Here is a 21,367-nt window from a genome sequence, read left to right on the forward strand (position 1 = left end):
GAACTATTAAAATATCAAATAATTTACGCAGGACAATGAACAACAATATAAATATAAATATCAGTCACCTCTCTAGCCAAAAAATTGAAAAAAAGAACTTATAGAAAGATGTATGTGCCCCAAAATGTTACCAATAGAAACAACAGCTCACCTTGCAAGAAGCCACAAAAAGTTATAGACCTCAGAATGTACTTTAAATATACCTAATGAACTCTGACCTCTAGCATCCGTGCTCACCACATGGATTTCAGCTGCTTTCCCACTGTTCCAGGTAGCCTGCCACATATCCCGTTATGTCCCTTGAAACTCCAGAATTAATTGCCCAAGGGCCAGTTCAGTCAGGTGTGATTTTGGCCTGTGTGCTGGTTGCATGCGCCACAGACCAAACCAGGCTACCACACAGACCAATGTACATGTGAAAGAAATGATAATTGCATCGTCTTAAACTAGTTTTAATATCAGGGCCCCTAAGGGTTGTTATTTTTTTTAGCTGTGTTACACTATATAAGCTTGATATATTTGTCTGACTGTTAGTATGGTGCTCACTCATTTACAGGTAAGTGCATTTGCAATATCACCTATTTATAATAATAATAATAATTTCTATGTAATATGTCATTATATGTAATTTAAAACAACTGTTTGTCATGTTGATTTTTATCCACAACATTTGGTGCCGAAACCCGGGACTTAAAACAAAGGCAAATGGAATCTGGATGGCAAATGAAGACTGGAGACCAAATTGGCCCCATTAATAAGGTGGGAAGCTTTCTTTCTCACTCTGCACCTCTATGGGAAAAGCATAGAAGAGCGATTGATGTTATTACTAAGAAGATTGTACTGTCTTCAGACACAAATGCTGTTCTGAGTTTGTTAAGCAAGTTGTTACTTACCACTGCCTGAAAAAGAGACAAAAAGTGAAAGAAAGTTGAGTGTAATTGAGTGTAGCGTCTCACTGAGTTTGCCTTGACTTTTTAGGAATGGCTACTTTGAAATCCCCCTGTGCACAACTTTTAGACATTGTTGATTAACTTCAGCTTCAGTCCACTGCTGTTATTGGGTAATGGTCTATTTACAGGGAATAAGACTAAAATTATTTCTGATCACCTCTCTGTGTTTTGTTTGACAGCTTTATGTGGCACCAACTAGGGCCTACATATCAAGGCCCACATGCATTTTACTAACATTGGTCAAACCCACTGATATCAGTGGGATAATGTGTACGGGGACCTCCTAACTCTCCCATGTCAGATGGTGTTGGGGATAGAGAAGTATCCAGCATGTCCAATATTGAATTTTTGCAGATCAGTCTTTTGTCTGTGTGATGGTTTTGGATTAGTCAGCAAGTAATGTAGTATCTATCTTTTTATAAAACCCTATCAAACAAGGAGTGGATATTTTTCTTTTGTTCTGGCTTTCTAATCATTTTTCACTGGGCTTCAAATTTGTATGGTAGAGAGAATAGTCCAGCAGCATCTTCCAGGAGAGATGAATGTCGGCTACTGCAGAAAAGATCCAAGGGTGTGTGAAAGAGACCCAAGACACTGACGTGATGTGCAGCGGGATGGTGAGGAGAGTGATACTTTAAAAAGTGTTCTAATATACAATCATGGCCGAAAGTGTTGACAGCCTTGAAATTGTTCCAGAAAATGTATTTCTCCCAGAAAATTATTTCAATTATACATTTTGTAATACACATGTTTATTTCCTTTGTGTGTATTGGAACAACACAAAAAAAGGCAAATTGTGTTTTTCCAATACACACAAAAGTAATCATGTATAACAAAACATGTGTAACTGCAATAATTTTCTGGGAGAAATACTTTTTCTGGAACAATTTCAAGGGTGCCAACACTTTTGGCCATGACTGTTTGTTAATCACAAAGCCAAGGTAAAAGATGACACATTTCATTTACACAAGGTATATAGTATGTGTGATCGACAAGTTACAGAAATACCATCAGTTTTTATTATGGAGTAAGATGAAACAACATGAATAATAATTGATTGTTAGGGTAGTTCACAAGACCGTATAAAGTATTGTTCAGAGTTTCATCCAGAAAAGTGGGAGGATTTTTTTCTCACTTTTCATCCATGTGTAATCCGTAATTTTTACAGCAACTATTAATCATTTGAAAGGCCATTTACAGTTTTCTATGTTGCAGAATTTATTTTTATTTATTTATTTCACTCACTTATATAGCGCCATTAATTCCACAGAACTTTACAGACAATATCGGCACTGTCCCCATTGGGGCTCACAATCTAAATTGACTATCAGTATGTCTTTGGAATGAATTGCAATGTATCCGTAAAAATCGGATGCTATACTGTGGCATACGATTTGATTTGTGCACCCATAGACTGTAATGGGTGAGTCTCATCCGATTTATGGAAGAAACTTGTGCCTCTGGAGATTTCTTTGACACGCGGATTCGGTCACTGAAAAAAATCTTTCATCTGCAGCGCCCCATTGAATAACAATGGTCCGAGTGTTTGTTTTTTTAAACGGATAGCACTCGGCCTGAAAATACGGCTGTGTGCACGAGCCCTAAGGCCACGTTCACATGGCAGTATTTTGGTCGGTATATCTCATCGGTATTTGTAAGCCAAAACCAGGAGTGGTTCAAAAATGCAGAAGTGGTGCATGTGTTTTTATTATACTTTTTCTCTGAGTCCTTGTGTAACTTGGCCCAGACAAGTTTATTCTTTTTGTTTGCGATCCTAAGCTTAATTGCAGCAATCTGACCATAAAGTCTGGCTTTTTGAAGTCTCCTGATGTGTCTGCTACTTGAGGGCTGTTATCTGAGGTGCTGTCAGTGGTTTCTGAAGTTGGTAACTCTGATGAACTTATCCTCTGCAGCAGAGAGGTAATTTTTGGTCTTCCTTCCCTGGGTCAGTCCTCCAGAGAGCCAGTTTTATCAGAGCAATTTATGGTTTTAATGAATGCACTTGAAGATATCTTTAAGGCTCTAGCAATTTTCTGGATTGATGGACCTTCATGTCTTACAGTGCTGATGGACTGTCATTTTTATTTAGGTAGTTGAGTGTTTCTTACCATAGTCTGGCTGACGCCACGGCCCCACTATCAGTATTTGGTCAGTATTCGGTCAGTATTTTTTCTCAGGAGTGGGAGCCAAAACCAGGTGAGGAACAATCAGAGAAAAGGTATAATAGAAACAAGTCACCAATTCTGCATTTATCACCCACTCCTGTTTTTGGCTCCCACTCCTGAGGAAAAATACTGACCGAATACCAACTAAATACTGATAGTAGGGCCGTAGCCTTAGAACGATTAGGGAATAGACTCAGCCCTTTATGGCACTGTGCAACATCGCTGCCTCTGCAAAACACACCTGGTGGTCACAAACACTTTCTGAAGGCCGGTGATTCCACAAGTAAACTCTTGACGTTGCGACCTGTTTCCATTCCAGGTGACAGTCTGATGAAGCTGCGGAGAAGTTCATTAAGGAATCTAAAGTATAACACATATTCTGGTATGTTTCACACGTGTTTGTTTACTCCTTGTTTCCATATGTGCCCATCCCAGGTTTTGCTGCTTTCAGTCTCAATTTACAATCTTAACTTTCGAATAGGAATAAGGAGAAACACTACATGAACGGCTGCGTCCAAACTTTTTTACCGCTACTGTACATTATGAACTGATGGCTGATTGGGAGTACAATTAAAATAAAAGCTGAAACGGTAATAAAAGCATGCATCAAAGAATATGATCAGCTGTTTACAAGGTGATGTTTTTTTTGCTTATGAAAAATAGCTGAAGAATATAAGGACCGCACCCAACTAAGTCATCTCACACCCGGCCATTCCAAATCAACCGACAAACGATAAGGCGACTTATCAAATGACACCATGAACAGTTTGGACAGTGCCCTTCCCCCTGAACAGTCAGCTGTTTGTTTGTTTTTTAGCTGTGTTGCACTTTATAAGCTTGTTCTTCTTGGCTGTTAGTCTGGCGCTCTCTCATTCACTTGTAAGTACATTTGCAATGTCTCTTATTTGTAATAATAATAATATTTTGTAATTTAGAGCAGATGTTGTCACCTTGATTTTCAGCCACAACCTAAATTTGCCATATAGATCTTTCATCTTTGTGAAGAAATTGCAGCATAGACAAGTCTGCGCAAATCAGACTAGCTTCATAGATGCTGAATTACACATAGCACCAGTCCATAACGCAGACGAGCACACGGAGCTGCACACGGATGCGGTCACATCAGAAATGTTCAGAAGTTGCCGGTCCAAGAATTCACGTAAGCCGTAATAATAAGATTTATATTGAGCTCCCCAAATGTCATATTATAACTGTGGCACCCCTGAAGGCTCAGTCGCCACAGGGGTACTGCACCTCAAAATGAGGTGTGGTATCTCCTCTCCAAGGTAAGGATGGAGCACCACACAGGACCCCAACCACACACTCAACACTACACCACTCCAGTTCTGAAGGGGGCCTAAAGCACCATAGTGCTGCCCCGGGCCTGAATGGAGGAGTTGGGGGGAACCAAAGTTAGGGGGAACCACGTAGTGAGTGAGGGTGGAGGAAGCACTTTACTTTAGCACTTAATAGAATCATATATAACTGGAGGCCATTTTAAGAACCGGGTCTTTAGTTGTGGGTCTTTGGGACGGCAGGTCAGCACAAGGCTGCAGCCGGCTGAGGGTCCACGGTTCCTGGTCTCAGGCCTCGAGACGGGGGATTGGGGCAGAGTTACAACCGGCTCTGTCCCCGGTCAGAGTCCAACCAAGAAGGCCCAGGAGGGGAGCAGAGGAGTTAGGCTCCACAGGCGAAAGGATCTCAGGAGGTGCGGACGGAGCGGAGTCGCCACCTGCATACCTTATTCTGGCCCTGCCAGTGAGACCCTGCCTCAAGAGGGGGTACCGGTCCCCGATTATCTGACTTTGCACTTCACGTCTCTGTCGGAAAAGTCCGGAGGCTTATGTGGATCCCAGGGGGATACGGACGGAGCGGAGCCGCCACCTGTATGCCCTAATCTGCGTTTATCCAGAGGGACCCGGCCTTACGCCACATTCTCACCACTAGTCACCAAGAAGGGCACCCAGTCAGTCCGGGAGCTACACGCTACCCATCAAGGACATCGCAGTACCCGTACGGGACACAGTGAGGGACACAAGGCGGGAGAAGTTCACCGGGAAAGGAACACTTTAGAGCAGGGTTCCTGTCAAGCGCTCCTGAACTACCTGGAGTGTGCTGAACCCCACCCTGGCGGCCGCAGCTCGCCATGTGACAGCAGAGAGAAGTTCTGATCTGAGAAAGCACTACCGTGAGTAAAGACTTGGATGACTTCAAATACTGCCTCTGTCTGTTCATTTTTCCGTGGCTGTGCACCCGCCAACGCTCTATTCTGCATTCCTTCTCCTACACTGCCCTGAGGCCCCGCTCCACCTGTGGGGAGCCGCATCAACTAAGCTGCCTGAACACCGGCCTCAGAGGACTGTCGCAGCGCTGGTGATCCTCACCAGACACCACGGGTGGCGTCACAAACAATTTCCCCCTTTCCCATACACCTTTCTCCCATTCCTTGCTTTTAAGAGTGACCCCAGGGTACGGGCCCGGGAGCCGGCCACCGCGACATCCCCCAAAACTAACAGCAAGGTCCGGGCGCCGAGTCGTCCCCATCCCTTGAAAGTACATTTGCAATGTCTCTTATTTGTAATAATAATAATATTTTGCGCAAATCAGACTAGTTTCATAGATGCTGAATTACACATAGCACCAGTCCATAACGCAGACGAGCACACGGAGCTGCACACGGATGCGATCACATCAGAAATGTTCAGAAGTTGCCGGTCCAAGAATTCATGTAAGCCGTAATAATAAGATTTATATTGAGCTCCCCAAATGTCATATTATAACAATTATATAATAATTTATATTATTACAGGATAATTTTTATCCTGCACAGTTAGGGCTCATTCACATGACAGGAGCCATGGATTTTATAGTTGCTTTACTGTTAGGCTGCATTGGGTAATTTTCAGGAAATCTATCTAGACGACATCAATAATCTGACATCCTCCTGATACATCGTGACAACGTGCAGGCACCTCAGACACCAGATATGATGAGTTACACAATCTCCTCCTGCATGTGACGCGATAAGCCACCGAGCTCTTCAGAAGCTTGCCACATCCTTGGTCCATTTCTTTGAAAGGGAGGCTGAGATTTTAGAGATGGCTCCCTGTTGTCACGATTTGGGAAGTTTCCATCTTCCACTCCCCCTTATAAGAACCATATGATGACATGATAGTTCCCCTTCACATTTCTTTTACGGAGCCTCGTGCAGATTCAGCAGCATCTGGAGGTTGCGGAACGACCAGGTAACTTGGACTAAAATATTATTGCAATTATTATTATGTATTATAATATTATATTATATGCAGGGGGAGATGAGCAATGCAGACTTTGCAGGACACGTATTAAGAAAGGTTGATTTTTTTTCTGTGAAAATTTATCAGAGCACTGGATGCATTATTATATTTGTGAGAATTTATCTTTCACTGTATACACAGCCACCAGATAAGTTACATGAAAAACAATTGGAACTTTTTTGTGTTCTCATTTATATGGGATAGGACTGGACCAGAAAAGGAGACCGAGGGTCCACCACCACCACCCAACTACACAAAATAAAAGCATGTCACCATTAGGCTGGCGTCACATGAGCGTATAAAAAAATCAGTCCAATTTTCATCCAGAAAAGTGGGATGATTTTTTCTCACTTGTCGTCCTTGTGCTGTCTGTGTGCAATCCGTTTTTTTACTCAGCATTTATTAAACATCTACAGGACCATTTACAGTTTAATGTATTCGTAAAAATCGGATTCCATACTGATGGTCCACATGGCATCTGATGTTTTTCTCACACCCATCTGGTTTCGGAGTAAAATTGCAGCATGTTTTTTTTTCCCATTGATTTAGAATTGATAAAATCCCTAAAAGCAAAATGTGACAGCAAGTGTTTTTTGTTTACTTGGATCCACTAATGCTAGAAAGTTCCAATACATCTCTGAATGTTTGAAGCGGCTCAAGTGTCTGTGCAGGTGACAGTGACAACCAGACGAGCATCGGGTCAGCGGGTGAGGTGATGGCATCCAGTGGCATCCTATAGATCTCTAACATCATTATACCCATTTCTAAAAGTTTGGTCTCACTATAGGAGTCTCATCAGGCGTGTAATTCATATTGGATAACTTAAGAAAATTACTTATAATGCAATTCCCTTATTTGTAGAGTGGAGTTATCAGACTGCAGGGCAGGGGCGTATATAGAAATCATGGGGCCCCATAGCACAAGTTCTAATTGAGCTTGTTCCCCCCAAAAAATTTAATAATTGTCGGGGTCACAGAAGAGCAGATCTCACTACTTTCCAGCCTTTACATAGTAATTTTCCTCCTACTGAAGTCCTAGATTCCTCTTTCATTGCCCCCATAGAGTATGATGCCAACAAAAGTGTCCCCCAAACACAGTATGATAACCCCATGGTGAATTCCTCCACATGCACAGTATAAGGACCCTACTGTACCCCACCTCAACTCCCAAGGCAAAGTATGGTGACCCCAACACAGTATGATCCCTTACACATCCCTCCATGCAGTATAATGGGCCTACAATACAGTTTAATGGTCCCACACTGTATAATGGCCCGCGCTAGCCCTCCAAACAGTATATTGGCACCCCCAGAGCCCTCCATACAATATGATGGACCCCACACAAACCTTCACATTGTATAATTTCTTGCATAACAAATGGAAGAAATGATCCAGCTCTCCGGATGCCGTAAATAGGTAGAATATGCAAGCTTTTATTCCAAACAGTTTAAAAACAAATGGAGAATTCCAAAAAAGTTCATGGATGTATCACAATCCATAATAAACAGTTTAGGGAGTGAAACACAGGGATGTTAGATTAAATTACCAGACGCGTTTCGAACAGCTCATGTTCTTAGACTTGGTATGAAACATGGGGAGCCCCGCTCCGGCCGTCAACGCGAGCAATGATGATCAGCAGACACTTACACCCCCATCATTCTGTGTGGGCGGCCAGGTGCTAACAGGCAGAGGGGGGCGTGGTGGGGCACTGACATCGGGCCCCCCAGGCTCATGGGTCCCATAGCAGTGGTGTGTTGCCATTGGCGGTAACGCTACTGCTGCAGGGTTATCCTTTGTTGTATATTAGGAGGAGACACTTGCAGCAATTTCCACCTATACTTCTCCCCATACAAGTTCCTATCGTTCAGTACAGCTCCTGCAGCTGTCAGGACATGCTGGGAGTTGTAGTTTTGTAACAGCTGGAGAGTCATAAATTGGAGGTGACTAGAGGATTAGGTTTCGGGCTGGGATTAACCCCTTTCCATTATGGACAGTTTTGTGCTTTCATTCTTCTTTCCCTAAGAACCATAACTTTTTGTCCCCCGTTCTCGCACTTGATTTCTTTGCAGTACCAGTTGTAGCTTTGAATCGCAAAATTCACTTTACCATGTAATGTACTGAAAAATGAATAAAAAATTGCAAGTCTGGGAAAATGGTGGGAAAAAAAGCTGCAATTCCGCTATTGGTTTTTTTAGGGTTTTTGTTTTTATGGCAATTTTAGGTAAAAATTGACTTGGGCTAACACAATTTTCCAGATCAACACGATGGCGGTAATTTATTGTTCAAAGTTTTTTTTTTTATTAAAGTGGTGAAAAGAAATTCAGAAAAAAAAAGTGGTTTGTGACGTCATTTTCTGAGAGCCGTAACTCTTTCATTGTTCCGGTGAGGCCTTGTTTTTTCATGTGTCGAGCTGTAGTTTTTATTGGTATTATTTTACATGATACAATGAAGGTCTCCTGTGAAGCCCAGGTGGCTTTCACAGGAGGACCAAGATGGTGGTAAATGGGGCCTTTAGCAGGCTACAGGCTGCCATGGCAACCAATTAGCACCCTGCAATCACGTCGTGAGGGGGCCAATGGATGCACCACCATGGTTGTGTCACTTATATGTCTCTGTCAGTGACTAGGAGGATCTAGAGACTGCATCACTAAGGAGCAGATTTATGAATCCTGTCTGGTGTTGCCCAAAGCAACCAATAACAGCGCTGCTTTCATTTTGAATTCTGCTCTAGGAGAAAGAATGCTGCGCTGCGATTGGCTGCTATGAGCAACAAAGATGTTTTTCTTGCAGAGTTTGACAATTCTCATCGCTTCTTGATATATAACTTCTGATTTCCATCTATTTCCTGCCCGCCGTTACACTTTCCAACCATAGATACTGCTACATCCTTAACAGCATTTGAAAAAAAAAAATGGCAAGATATTTTATGATCCGTTCAGGCTGCTCCTTTATGGGAACCATCCAACCCCGAAAAAAAAAAAAAATAGTAGAAATGTTATCTTTGGTGCTACATCATCTCCGATCTAGCTGTGCATTTCCAGCTATGAGACTTTACCCTTCTCATCTTTCGTTTTCTCCATTTTCACCTTCCAAGGGCTAGGACTCATAGCTCAAACTTGTTTTTCTGTCAGTGGAATTGTAAGAAAGTTATTGCTTTGTTTTGTTTTTTTGCGTTACGAACTGTCGTTTTTTATTATTACCATTTTGGGGTTTCGTACGACATTCTGATCTCATTTTTACACCTTTTTGGAAGTTGAAGTGAACAAAAAAAAACAGCGATTCTGTTATATATTTTTTTTTTTTTTCAGTTTTAGCGTTCACCGTATGGGATAAATACTCTGATATATTATACGTTTCGGACAGTAATGCCAAATAGGTTATTTTTTAGATTCTATTTACGTCTTCTGGAGAAAAAAGGGGAAGTGATATTAACTTTTATATATTTTTAAAAATATATATTTTTATTTTTTTTATTGTTGTCTCTAGGACATGAACCTGTGATGACTTGTACAATACACTGCTATCCTGTATTATTGCCACAAATTGAACTTCAAGGGTGTACAAACATGGCAGACTTCAGTAGCCCCCAGGTGCCATTATGATTCCATTAACACACTGCAATCATGTTGAGGGGAAGGCTATGGGGGGGCAACAGGCGTTCATGTATGGTGGATGGTGCAAGTTGAAACCATGGACCCTGGAGGAACTTGCCCAGGTTCCCCTGGTGCCGGCGACAGCCCTGCAGTTGTGTTTCAGCTGAGAGGACATTTCCACAAAATTTGGGCCTGTAAGCAAATACCATTGTCATAATGACACAGGCCCTTTAATAGGGAAAATGTTACAAAGCAATAACCACTTTACGGAGAACGGCGCGTCACTGGTTACATTCAGGCTCCGGGTGCTGACTTTGAATGTGTAGAAAAAGCTTTATATTGTGAGAATATGCACTTATTTTGACAGATTTATATTTGGTGAAATATCCATGAAGCAATTCACAGCTGATTCTGCCATCTCTAGACTAGACTTGGCCCTGTTGCCCATAGCAAACAATTATGTATAGTAACCGAGATGGCAAAAATGCTTAAAAAAATATTTCCGCTTCCTTTTACTTTCCAAATATCAATTGTCCTGTTTTTTTTTTTGTTTTTTTTTGTGTGTGTGTGTGGGATTATCCCACAAAAAAAAGTCGCTAAGTGGGTGGGTATGTGAGTGTTTTAGGGAGATCTGTGGCGAAAATGATAAGTATGTCATGTATATGGATGTAAATGTTATGAGGTCTTTGGGGTGTCCATATGATGGTTAAAGGGAACCCTAAATCAGTTTGGAGCCACCATGGCAGTCATGAAATCGCCATGGGTCTGGTTTCCATCACCTTTGACAAACCATGGGCCCAGTAGTGTAGTAGTCCTGAGTAGGGGGGACACCCTTTTCCATGGCATCTTATTAGGGAATATGGACAAGACAAAGCTTACAAGGATGTCAGCGACCGCAACACTCAATTTTGATTTAACATTTTTTTTGAGTTTCCATTCAAGATGTCGGAGCGGTAAAGTAAAACACGCACACAAACTAGATTCATTACTGACGGTAATGAGGGGATTCAGGGGTGGTCCTGCAACTCGCTGGTCACGGGGGGCTCTTGCTACTGGGATCTTTTGCATTATCTAATAGAGGGGACGGAAGGGTGATTTTCACTTACTGAGGACTTAAACTTGACTTTACTTTGCTACGAGGGGATTTTTATTATTTGAAGGTAAAAGTCATAAACAAGTTCTGGAAAAGAGAAGAAGAGCTTGCTCCATCACTGGGGAGTATTGCACAGAGAGCTAGCAGCAGCACAGAGCGCTTCAAGCACAGCTGCACTTGTCTGCTAGTCTAGAAGTTCTCAGCTCCTACAGCAATGAAAATTACCTGTATGATTGGTTCACAACATGACCGATTTCTCCATACTCGAGAAAAACGCTTCAATTATTCTGATCAGACTTTGATCAGAGTGGCATCAGTTTTTCTCTGACGTGGAGACAAAAAAAGGTACTTCACCTTCTCCATTCAGTCAAACCTTGAAAATGGGACCTCACTTGGATGTCATCTGAGTGCGGTCCGATTTTTTTTATGGAACTATAGAGTTGCATTGCCGATTTTCATCTGACACTCGGATCATAATCGGACAGGTCTCTTAATTTTTTCCACGGACCTCTCGGTGCAAGGAAAAAAATCAGACATGTGCATAGCCCGATAGAATATCATGCGTATCAGTGCGATCTGTGAAAACCTCGGATAGTACGAAAAAAATCAGTCGTGTGCTTGACTCCTTAAGGGTAGAGAAGGGCAGGAAACTCCCAACCTCTGAAATTAAAGTTCACACCTGTCAGATTTATAGCAAAAATGTACTCGCTTGTTTCATTGGAGCTTGCAAAAGCAAACCCATTTAGATTTATGTAGATTTTTACTTGCAGAAACGTTTGCAACCAAATTTCTCCTGCTCCAAGGCATCTATAATAACAAAAATAGAATAAACTTTGCAAGTTAATCAACTTCTTCTAGCATTTTGAGTATGCAGATGCTACGCGGACTTATCTGTCTCCATGGTTACAGACTACAAATAAATTCCGAGTAGTCTGATTCTGCTGTCACGAGTTACTCCAATAACTCTCTCACTACTTTCCATGATGAATCAAAATCGTTCGTCTGTCGACTCCTGCAGGGGGGCAGAGTTTTGGGTGTACGGTTAGCGTCATGGACAACCATCTGTCTAATCTGAACCAAACATGACTGCAAGATTAGACTACAAAGGGTTTGTGTGTGGTCTGTAGCCATGTTGACACATAGGTTTGCATAGGAGCTGTATACACAAAATGGTACATTTTATATAAAGGTTTCTTTTCCGACTTCATACATTTTATTTTGTTCTACGTGCATTATAATATGTTGTTACCATAATACATCACATCAAGCATTTGCAGATTTTAGAGATTTTTGCAATCAATGTATTTACTTTAATTACATGAATAGATTTATGCTACGACTTACTTTAAAAATGAACAAAGCAAATTGCAAAAAGTTGTGGACACATACACCTCCGAGGAAGTTAACCCCTTATATTTTGCAACAGCGAGTTTCCTCATATGTGTCAGGAATTCATCTGCTCTGTGCAACGTCTGTATCTATGGGGCAATGCGTCCTATTGAGTCTCAATCTCAAACTTTAAAAAAAAAAATTAACTCTCTAGAACCTGGAAGGTGTAATTACAGAATACTTGACACTATAGTCATGAGCGGATGGAGTTTTTCTTTTGAGGCTGTCAACAATAAAGAGTTTTCCTGTGTAAACCACTTCATAAAACTTTACATCTTCGTGTAGTTTTTTGAAGGAGTTTTTGCTTTCCTGAAGTAGGTTTGAAAAGTTTTTGAGGCACTTTTAGGGTATGTGCACAAAATGTCTAGTAGACATACCCGCTGAGTTTGTCAAACAGAAGATGCTTCAGAAAAACAAAACCAGAGGCGGACATATCATTGGTGCAACCTGTGCAAAAAACCGCACAGGGGTCCAAGAGGAAAGAGGGCCCATTTATGCCTCCAAAGAAGGTGCAATTATAAATTTTGATGAGCTATTGGACTGCAAAGGGCCCATATATTGTTCTTGCACAGGAACCCTCGCCAGTGAACAAAAACAATGGGATATTTGTCCTAAAGTGTCTTTTTTGGCATCTTCTTGGCAATGCCATCAGTGGGATTATTTTTCTTTCACTTCTAAGTATGAAATAATGAACCAATTCCAAGTGGAAGACACCTGAAGAATGTCCTGCTCACTTCTTTTAACAGCTTTGCGTCTTTACAAACGCGAAAACTCAAAAGTCTGAACATTTGCACAACAAATTGTTATTACCTTGCAGTGCATATCTTCATGCTTTCCAGCATTTATTAAGTGTTTTTTTTTCTTAGGAGGGTTATAGAGCGTACCCACCTGAGAAAAGATGTGTGCACATCCCCAGTTTTTTCCTGAAATTTTTTTTGCAGCCTTCTCATTGGACTGTGTCTAATTTGGAGCCGGAACAACTTCAAAAAATTTACTGCACTATAAATCTTCAACGAGTCATTTTTTTTTTTTTTTTTAAAACTAAGACGAAAAAAAAAGTTAAACAACTGGCTAAATGAAAAGCAAAGTGGTTTTACTACAGATATTAATAGAAAGAATCAAGCAATTTATTCAAGCAAATTTTAAACAATTTTTTGGGGCATTTATATTACTCCTGTAATTAAAAAAAAAACGTTCAAAAAATGCTTAAAAGACTTTTCGAATTAATGTCTACTGTTAAACCACTTTGCCATTCATATGTTTAGTCTTTTGAGCATTTATGTCCACTTCAGGTTTTAAAAAACATCTGGTGGGAGAAAAGAAAATTCACATCAGTTCTATAAAGTGGCCCCTGATACAATCCGATCCAAATTAGGCACAGTCCAATTAAAAGGCTGTAAAAACACACTTTAATTAAAAAAAAACTCTGCAAAAATGTTTGCAAAACTTTCAAAACAAGTTAAGGAAATGATTCAATAAAAAACTCCACAAAGAACGGTGAGCTTCCTGAAGTGGTTTCCAGTTGAAAACTCGTATTTTTTTTGACCGCCTTGAAAAACTCAGTGTGCACATAAGAAAAAAACAAAAACAAAGACAAAACTCATACCTATCCACAACGATGTTCACTTCTTAATTGATTATGTAGGTGTATATACTGGAGCAGAGGCAGATGTCCAATCATTCATTATAAGTTTTTTTGAACTTTTGTGAAATTCCCTTAAGCAAAAACATTACACAAAAGAAACAGTTTTACAAAACATGTTGTAACAAAGTTTTCACACTTGTAGAGTGACTTACACAATGTGCTTGCACGCAGTAATGTCTGGTCCGGATTCACATGTACCATTTATCTGTATCACGTGGGTTTATAGGACACCATATCAAAACTGACCATGTTTTTTTTCCACAGATAATATCAGTCTATTTTTAATGTCATAAAATCTCGTATTTCTCATAAAAACAAAGTGGGGTGAAAATGTGTTTGCCCCTTCCTGATTTCTTATTCTTTTGCATGTTTGTCACTTAAATGTTTCCGATCGCAAAATACATTTAAATATTAAACAAAGAGAACACAAGTAACACAAAATGCAGATTAAAATGAAGATCTTTATTAGTAAGAGAAAAAGAAATCCAAACCTACAGGGCCCTGTGTGAAAAAGTGATTGCCCCCTAAACCTAATGACTGCTTGGGCCCTTAGCAGCAACAACTGCAATCAAGCGTTTGTGATAACTGGCAATGAGTCTTTACAACGCTCTGGAGGAATTTTGGCTGCTCATCTTTGCAGAATTGTTGTAATTCAGCCATATTGGAGGGTTTCCGAGCATGAACTGCCCTTTTAAGGTCATGCCACAGCATCTCAATTGGATTAAGGTCAGGACTGTGACTAGGCCACTCCAAAGTCTTAATTCTGTTTTTCTTAAGCCATTCAGAGGTGGACTTGCTGGTGTGTTTTGGATCATTGTCCTGCTGCATAACTCAAGTGCACTTCAGCTTGAGGTCACCAACAGATGGCCGGACATTTTCCTTCAGGATTTTTTTGTAGACAGCGGTCTAAGGGGTAACGTTTCTATAGAGTACAAGTCCTCTTTTTTCTCTGAAGAGGAAATTTGCGCATTGGTAGACAGCAGAATTCATGGTTCCATTTACCAAAGCTAGTCTTCCAGGTACTGAAGCAACAAAACATCCCCAGACCATCACACTACCACCACCATAATTTACTGTTGGTATGATGTTCCTTTTCTGAAATGCTGTATTACTCCTACACCAGATGTAAAGGGATATACACCTTCCAAAAACTCAACTTTTGACTTGTCAGCCCACAGAGTATTCTCCCAAAAGTCTTGGCAATCATCAAGATGTTTTCTGGTAAAACTGAGACAAGCCTTTATGTTCTTTTTCCTCAGCAGTGGTTTTCATATTGGAACTCTGCCATGCTGACATTTTTGTCCAGTCTCTTCTTATGGTGGAGTCATGAACACTGACCTTAACTGAGGCAAGTGAGGCCTGCAGTTCTTTGGATGTGGTTGAGTGGTCTTTTGTGACCTCTTGGATGAGTCGTCGCTGCGCTCTTGGGGTTATTTTGGTCGGTCGGCCACTCCTGGGAAGGTTCACCACTGTTCCATGTTTTTGCAATTTGTGGATAATGGCTCTCACTGTGGTTCACTAGAGTCTCAAAGCTTTAGTAATGGCTTTATAACCTTTTCCAGACTGATAGATCTCAATTACTTTGTTTCTCATGTGTTCTTGAATTTCTTTGGGTCGCAGCATGATGTTTATTGGTCTACAGCATTTGGTCTACTTCACTTTCTCAGGCAGATCCTATTTAAGTGATTTCTTGATTGAGAGCAGGTGTGGCAGTAATCAGCTCTGTGTGTGGATAGGGAAACTGAACTCAACTTTCCAGAGATGTGATAAACCACAGTTAATTTATGTTTTAAGGGGGGTGGGGAGGGTCAATCACTATTTCACACAGGACCCTGTAGGTTTGGATTTATTTTTCCCTTAATAATAAAGACCTTCATTTAAAATCTGCATTTTGTGTTTGTGTTATCTTTGTCTAATATTTAAATTTGTTTTGTGATCTAAAACATTTAAGTGACAAACATGCAAAAGAATAAGAAGTCAGGAAGGGGGCAAACACTTTTTCATACCGCTGTATATATGAAAAAAATTCACAACTGAATGTATCTATTCCCCTTGTCAGTGAAGTTTTCTTGTCAGTATGTAGTGACATGCTAGACTGAAGAATGGGGATACCCAGTGTCAGTTTATGTGCACATTTCCAGGAGTAATAGCAGAGGAACACTGTGGTCACAACTATCACTGGTAAAGTAAGCTTTCATTGTGTTTCGAAGGACGCATTGTCACCTTTTGGCTATAAAAATCTGATCATAAAATCATCTGGTAAAAAATTCAAGTAATGCTGTAAGCAGGGGCCCAACAATACTTTGTGCCAAATAAACCACCGATTATATATCCCACCTACGTCTTATGTGACAATCCCCTTTTTTGCCCCTCAACAAGAGAAACACTGTCTCTCCCAATTTTATGAAGATTTTTAGGCTAAGTTCTCATGTCACATTTTTTAAACAGATTTTTCCTGCAGCAAAATCCATGTTTAGTTCATCTGGTTTTAGCTGCAGATTTTGTTGTTAATTTGTTGCAGATTTTATCCTTTTACAAAAGCAGCTCTAAAAATTTCACACGCTACAGATATAAAGGAAACCTGACAGCATTATTTAATACTGATTTCCAGCTCCTCAATGGTTAGACAAAGTTCCCAGTATAATTATAAAATCATTGCTTTATATTGTGGCGCAACATGTATAATTAGCTGGAGGAGTCCAAGAAGTGTGCGCTTAGTGCGGACCACCCCAGCCATATTATGTCCATAGAGGTGTGATTGACATCTCTGCAGTGCCCCCCTGCCTCCTTCTTCTATGCTCCCTAAATCTGTGGTCCATGACTTTTTGAGCTTGCAGAAGTTGACTGTTCATGCCCAAAGTCTGACAGATCGAGCGCTTCTAGGAGCCTATAGGACTGTAGACCTGCAGAAGTTCACTCCGTTGCAATCTCATCTTATTAGTTGTTGCTGTGTTACACCACAGATCTTCTGCACACAAATATTTGTAGAAAATCTACATTCAGCCTTGAGCTCCCTGGTCACTGATCATTCCATTAATAATAAGACCATGTTCACACGGAGTTTTTTGAGGCATTAGAAAAATTAATTTTCTAGTGGAAACCCCTTCAGAAAACGCTTCTTCTTTGGGGAGTTGTTGGGGGAGTTTTTAGTCTCATGACGCATGACCTGAAGGTTTTGAAAGTTTTTATCCTGATGGCTTTGCAGTCTTCTGATTGGACGGAACACAGTTAAGAGAGGTTTCCTTCAGGATCCACTTCATAGAAGTAACAGGCACTTTCTTTTTTTCCTCCAGTTGTTTTTCAAAACCTCTTCAAGAAAGAAAAAGCTCAAAAAACTCCTAATATGAACAGCAAAGTGGATTTCCCATAGAAATGAATTGGAAGAGTTTTCACAGCATTATTTAAGCCGATTGTTAGTAGAATTTTGGAGAGAATCATTTCCAAAATCCTTTGTGTGAACAGCCTAAGAAAATCTAAAATCGTTAGATGTAAGTTATGAGCTCAGACAAGTGATCTGAGGTTAAACATCATTCTGATGAGTTGGGTTTTAGGATTTGAGGATAAGCGCAAGGCGAGACGGAGTGGCCAGGTCGAGGACATTGTGAAGCCACGACTTGGCCAAAAATCCCAAGTGTTAGTTTGGTGATTGATTAACAAGTATTCATCTGATTTTGTAGGGGAATAGGTAAGTCACTTGCAAAGCTGTGTGGCAGTGAAACACCTCTTCCCCTGCAAATGATTCCTACTTTTCTTAAGTTACTCTGTTACTTCTTGAGTCCTTACTCTTAGGTTATATGATCACTGAAGGTACCCTACAGCTTTGGAGCCTATAAGTATACACACCCTGCACGGCCCTGTTCCAAAAATCTTTTAGTTTGGAGGAAGCCATATGATGAGTTTACATTTATTTTTACGCTTTCTTCCCTCGCAGGCTCAGGTGACAAACATGAGTCAAATCTTTGACATCCTTGATCCTGTTGACAATTCCACAGATGACTACTACATCCCATCTCCGGACAGCGCCCCATGCTCCCCTTCATCGCCAGTCAACCGACACGCAGTTTTTATAGTTTATGCCACTGTTTTCTTACTCAATATCATCGGCAACAGCCTTGTGATTCTTGTCCTCAGCTACAACAAAACGAAGAAGTCGTCCACAGACGTTTACCTGCTGAATCTGGCAGTCGCCGACCTCCTTTTCTCCTTAACGTTACCCTTCTGGGCCACATACAGAGTCAATGAGTGGCTGTTTGGCATCGCAATGTGCAAAATCGTCTCCGTACTCCAAGAAGTCAACTTTTACAGCGGAATCTTCTTGCTGGCTTGTATAAGCGTAGACCGGTACCTGGCAATAGTCCATGCCACCGAATTCTTTACAAACAAGAAGTATGGGGTGACATTTAGTATCACCGCCATCTGGGTCATCTCGATTGGTATTTCTATTCCAACCATTTGGTTTAGAGATGTGTTTTCTGTAGAAGTGAAAGGATTGGTTTGTCATGAGAACCTGGGTCCTGGAACGTCAGATTGGATGATCAACATCAGGATTGGACGCCACGTGATGGGGTTCTTTATTCCGTTGCTCGTTATGCTCTTCTGTTATGGCTTCGTTATTAAGACTCTTATTAGGACCAAAAACAAGCAGAAGCACCGAGCTGTGAGGGTCGTCCTTGCTGTGTTTTTGGTTTTCTTGATTTGCTGGCTTCCCCACAATATCATCGTCATGGTGGACTCTCTCATGAGGAGAGGACATGTCAGTGAAACGTGCTCACTAAGAGATCATCTGGACACGGCATTGTACATCACTGAAGTTTTAGGCTACACTCACAGCTGCCTTAATCCAATCCTCTACGCCTTCATTGGACACAAATTTCGACACAGTTTCTTGACTATCCTTGCCAACAAGGGAATTATCAGCAAGGATAGACTTTCCAGCTATGGGCGTAGTCCCTCCTCATTGGCACATACATAAACCCCAATCTAGTCCTCGATGAGCTTGAGGATGTACAGGTGCATCTCATAAAATTAGAATATCATCAAAAAGTTAATTTATTTTAATTCTTCAATACAAAAAGTGAAACTCCTATATTATATAGAGTCACTACACACAGAGGGATCTATTATATAGAGTCATTACACACAGAGGGATCTATTATATAGAGTCATTACACACAGAGGGATCTATTATATAGAGTCATTACACACAGAGGGATCTATTATATAGAGCCATTACACACAGAGGGATCTATTATATAGAGTCATTACACACAGAGGGATCTATTATATAGAGTCATTACACCCAGAGGGATCTATTATATAGAGTCATTACACCCAGAGGGATCTATTATATAGAGCCATTACACACAGAGGGATCTATTATATAGAGTCATTACACACAGAGGGATCTATTATATAGAGTCATTACACACAGAGGGATCTATTATATAGAGTCATTACACCCAGAGGGATCTATTATATAGAGTCATTACACCCAGAGGGATCTATTATATAGAGTCATTACACACAGAGGGATCTATTATATAGAGTCATTACACACAGAGGGATCTATTATATAGAGTCATTACACACAGAGGGATCTATTATATAGAGTCATTACACACAGAGGGATCTATTATATAGAGTCATTACACCCAGAGGGATCTATTATATAGAGTCATTACACCCAGAGGGATCTATTATATAGAGCCATTACACACAGAGGGATCTATTATATAGAGTCATTACACACAGAGGGATCTATTATATAGAGTCATTACACACAGAGGGATCTATTATATAGAGTCATTACACACAGAGGGATCTATTATATAGAGTCATTACAGACAGAGGGATCTATTATATAGAGTCATTACAGACAGAGGGATCTATTATATAGAGTCATTACACACAGAGGGATCTATTATATAGAGTCATTACACACAGAGGGATCTATTATATAGAGTCATTACACACAGAGGGATCTATTATATAGAGTCATTACACACAGAGGGATCTATTATATAGAGTCATTACACACAGAGGGATCTATTATATAGAGTCATTACACCCAGAGGGATCTATTATATAGAGCCATTACACACAGAGGGATCTATTATATAGAGTCATTACACACAGAGGGATCTATTATATAGAGTCATTACACACAGAGGGATCTATTATATAGAGTCATTACACACAGAGGGATCTATTATATAGAGTTATTACAGACTGAGGGATCTATTATATAGAGTCATTACAGACAGAGGGATCTATTTTATAGAGTCATTACACACAGAGGGATCTATTATATAGAGTCATTACACACAGAGGGATCTATTATATAGAGTCATTACACACAGAGGGATCTATTATATAGAGTCATTACACACAGAGGGATCTATTATATAGAGTCATTACACACAGAGGGATCTATTATATACAGTCATTACACACAGAGAGATCTATTATATAGAGTCATTACACACAGAGGGATCTATTTCAAGTGTTTATTTCTGTTAATGTTGATGATTATGGCTTACAGCCAATGAAAACACCAAAGTCATTATCTCAGTAAATTAGAATAATTTAGAACAACAGCTTGAAAAATGATTTTAAAATGTGAAATGTCTGTTCAGTAAATGTCCTCAATACTTGGTCGGGCTCCTTGTGCATCAATTACTGCATCAATGCGGCAATGTGGCATGGAGGCATCAGCCTGTGGCATGGAGGGATCAGCCTGTGGCATGGAGGGATCAGCCTGTGGCATGGAGGGATCAGCCTGTGGCTGCTGAGGGGTTATGGAAGCCCAGGTGGCTTTGATAGCCGCCTTCAGCTCGTCTGCATTGTTGGGTCTGGGGTCTCTCATCTTCCGCTTGATAATACCCCATAGATTCTCTATAATAGATTCTCTATGGGGTTAAGGTCAGGCGAGTTTGCTGCCAATCAAGCACAGTGATACTGTTGTGTGTAAACCAGGTATTGGTACTTTTGGCCGTGTGGACAGGGGCCAAGTCCTGCTGGAGAATGACATTTCCATCCCCAAAAAGCTTGTCGGCAGAGGGAAGCATGAAGTGCTGTAAAATGTCCTGGTAGACGGCTACGCTGACTTTGGTCTTGATAAAACACAGTGGACCTCCACCAGCAGATGACATGGCCCCCCAAACCATCACTGATTGTGGAGACTTCACACCAGACCTCCAGCAGCTTGGATTGTGGCCTCTCCACTCTTCCTCCAGAC

The 21,367-nt window shown here is 40.7% G+C and overlaps 1 protein-coding gene across 6 annotated transcripts in view; it reads left to right on the plus strand.

The window, feature by feature from the left end:
* Window positions 1-3,883: 3,883 nt before the first annotated feature.
* LOC141161915 (C-X-C chemokine receptor type 2-like) overlaps window positions 3,884-21,367 on the plus strand; it is a 56,899-nt gene continuing 39,415 nt past the window's right edge. Inside the window, exons 1-3 of one of the 6 annotated variants that reach the window (XM_073647430.1) lie at window positions 3,888-3,994; window positions 4,078-4,274; window positions 18,062-20,611. In XM_073647430.1, coding sequence (XP_073503531.1) covers window positions 4,227-4,274; window positions 18,062-19,102 — 1,089 coding nt within the window. In that variant the 5' untranslated portion in view covers window positions 3,888-3,994; window positions 4,078-4,226 and the 3' untranslated portion in view covers window positions 19,103-20,611. Of the gene's footprint in view, window positions 3,995-4,077; window positions 4,275-5,410; window positions 6,361-18,061; window positions 20,612-21,367 lie in introns of those variants that run through there. The other 5 variants (XM_073647434.1, XM_073647429.1, XM_073647435.1 and 2 more) reach the window with 5 other exon arrangements.

The sequence above is a fragment of the Phyllobates terribilis genome, unplaced genomic scaffold (assembly GCF_046119375.1).
Source record: "Phyllobates terribilis strain yellow unplaced genomic scaffold, ASM4611937v1 Scaffold_9__5_contigs__length_417890890, whole genome shotgun sequence".
Lineage (NCBI taxonomy): Eukaryota > Metazoa > Chordata > Amphibia > Anura > Dendrobatidae > Phyllobates > Phyllobates terribilis.